Source organism: Aplysia californica, unplaced genomic scaffold, assembly GCF_000002075.1.
Source record: "Aplysia californica isolate F4 #8 unplaced genomic scaffold, AplCal3.0 scaffold00123, whole genome shotgun sequence".
NCBI classification, from domain to species: Eukaryota; Metazoa; Mollusca; class Gastropoda; order Aplysiida; family Aplysiidae; genus Aplysia; species Aplysia californica.
In genome coordinates, this window is record NW_004797393.1 from 202,805 (window position 1) to 205,911 (window position 3,107).

General features: G+C 40.4%; 1 protein-coding gene across 1 annotated transcript in view; it reads left to right on the plus strand.

Moving 5' to 3' along the window:
* Positions 1 to 361, plus strand: part of LOC101860803 (multidrug resistance-associated protein 1) — a gene marked incomplete in the record, with an annotated part of 27,609 nt that extends 27,248 nt beyond the window's left edge. The window contains 1 exon segment of the mRNA XM_035969170.1: positions 152 to 361. Within this exon segment, the coding sequence (XP_035825063.1) occupies positions 152 to 263 (112 nt within the window).
* Positions 362 to 3,107: the final 2,746 nt, after the last annotated feature.

Genomic DNA, 3,107 nt, shown 5'->3' on the forward strand with positions numbered 1-3,107 from the left:
ATACGTGTGCTTGTGTACGTATGTGTTTGTGTGTGTGTGTGTGTGTGTGTGTGTGTGTGTGTGTGTGTGTGTGTGTGTGTACATATGTACAAGCAGTACTGGTACATTCCCGAACTGAGTTACTAATCCCCAGTGCCTGTCCCATCCACAGAGTGCTTGTACTGGATATGGGTCAGATTGCTGAGTCCGGACCCCCGGCGGAGTTGTTGGCAGACCCCACCTCTGTCTTCTTCTCTATGGCAAAGAACGCTGGACTTGTTTAGTTGTAGGGAATACAATGTTCAGAGCAAAAGAAGAAATGATGATGAGGCGGAGTGGCTGGATGAAATGAAAATGAATACATGAATAAATGAAAAAAAAATAATTAATTAATTATTTTAATTAATAAACTAATAAACGAACAAACAAATAAAATAATTAATAAATAATAAATAAATAAATAAATTTAAAAAGTAAAATTAATGAAGAGTAGGACGATGGAAGGAAGAGAAATATTTTTTAATGGACAGAAAAGATGACAATTTGGAGAGGGGGATGGAAGGACCAGACTTTCTTTACTTACAGAGAGGGGGATACTGCGGAGGAGATCGGGAAGGTGAAAGGAAGAAACAGTTTTAAAAGAAAAAGAAAAAAAGAAATGGAATAGGCTTATAGGATGAGACGAAGTTGAAAGAAAAGAACTTTTGAAGAGGATAAGAAAAACAATGTAGAGAGGATAATAAGTCCGATAAGAGGAAATGGGAGGACGAAAGGAAGACAGCCGGAGAAAAACATAGCGTGCTAACAAAATGAGTTACTTCTCGAATTTGAGCCCTATACTTTACTTTACTTTTTCGACCCAGCGGCCATCTGGGTTCTAGCCCTTCGACCTGCCGATATGGTTAAGAATTTACAGATTTTTATCAGCTTTGTTTTGTCGTTGTATAGAGTATTTCCGATGTTTGGGGAGGCAGGTAGGTGCTACGCAGGTCACAAAGTGCAGGGCAGGAAAAGAGATGGTGTGATGATACTGAATCATCCTGGCAGTCACACAGCGGGCCGTCGGGTGGGGTGTCCTTGCGGATCCTATTGAGGTAGGACTTCAGTGGGATGTGTTGTGTTAACAGGCGAAAGATAGTGACTTGTTCTCTTCTACTCAGGGAATTCAGAGCATATTTTGCGTTTGGAGTGGTCATGTGTGCAAAGACAGTTCTTCCAGTTTTGCCCATTGCCCATCCATTTAGTCACTGTTCCCTGGTGTTGCATTTGATGATGTTCTTGACTGTCTGTTGTGATACAGGGTTGTGAGGTTGTGTTTGTGATGCTCCCTTCTTGGCAAGGGTGTCTGCTCTGTCGTTTCCTGGGATGTTGCTGTGGCCAGGTATCCACTATAAAGTCAGGTCAACGGCATAGGTCTGTATGAAGGTGTTGATTGTAAGAGCCACAGATAGGCAGGCTGGGCTTTCGAAATTCATGTTTTCCAAAGCTTGGAGTACTGGTTTTCCGTCTGTGAAGACAAGTGTCCTTGATTTTGTCTGGATCATCATCCAGTGCCAGATCTGCGACAGACATCGGCGATCATGGTTCTCCATCCATTCCTTTGCTCGGATGCTCTTTAAAAAAGCTACGTTTCCCTGATCTTTCCCTGTCACCCATTTGTTCAGACCCTTAGCAGTCTCCTAAGAAACCACCTTTCTGTTGCTTCTATTTTATTTTCACTGTCTTTAGTGATTTTTGTTTGATATAATGAAAATGCTGGTCAGGTGGAGGATTGCTGTTTCAACGGCGATGGCCTCTGCCTCATAATTTGTACAATTTAATCCCTATAGAAATGATACATCACGCTTATTGGTGAAGTTTTTACAATTTTTAAGTAGGAAATAATAAAAGGCATGTTATAGGCCCCTACTTTATGAAAAATATAATGGCATCTGTAGAAAATCTACAAATGAGACCCTAGTGTCAACTTTGTACCAATATCTGTGTGTGTGTGTGTGTGTGTGTGTGTGTGTGTGTGTGTGTGTGTGTGTGTGTGTGTGTGTGTATGCGCGTGTGTGGTGTGTGTGTGTGTGTGTGTACTCGTGGTGGAACACCAAACCAATGTGCCAGGATCTGGACAATAAAAGATAAAGATAAAGATAAAGATCTCCATATCTTGTGGATTGTGAGAAGCAACTCATTTTGTCAGCACATCTCACATATTGTATTTGTACAGTGTAATGAAGAAGCAAAAAGAATAATATGGAAGGGGGGGGGGGGGGGATAAAAAGGAAAAAGGGGGGGGGGGAGGGATAAGTAGGGGGAAAAAAGGGGGGAGGGGGTTCTTTGAAGGAGTAAGCGTAAAAGGAGTAGAAATTATAGACAAATAAGCAAACAATGTTTTGTTGTTATGGGAAATGAAACGTTCTCTGGTTTGTTAATGTTAATGGTCATTTGGTGTTGGAAAAAAAACCCAGGCCAGACAGAAATGACTGAAGCATGGTAAAGGAAGTTATGATTTGTGAAGCATCGTGGTAAAATCCGGCGCTCGTCAAATCGAATAAAATCGAATATTAAGAAGGCAATTTTTCTCCAGTTTGAAGATTTTAAAAAAAATATTTTTTGGGCTCAACACCTTTTATGTCAAACTAAAAACACATTTCCATGTGAATTTTACTGAAATACGTTGACTAATGGCACAAAATAGGTACACTTTTGGTTTTCAAAAACTCTCAAATTATAGAGGTTTGGCGGCCATTTTTTTGCTAATTTTACCTCTAAAACCAAGCAACACCCACCTCCTTCAATCGCCGATATCTCCACTTCTATTCAAGATAAATGGTCTTTTTTTTCATCAAAAGCAAGGCAAACATGTATGAGCTTTTCAATGCTACCAATAGCTTCACATGCCCAAAATTTGACGAGCGCCTCATTCCACAGCGTTGTGACACATTTGTCCATGGTGCCCTTTGCAATCGTCAAAGTTTGCAAAAATGATGATGAAAAGAAATCTAGTTTTGTTTTGTTCCCATCAAATTGTCATCCATACCATTACCATTTGTTGTTGTTGTTGTTGTTAGCGATCCAGTAGCATCTGAGCGTTTACTCTTCTGCATGATGCCATTCGGTAATAGTTGCATGTCTGTTCT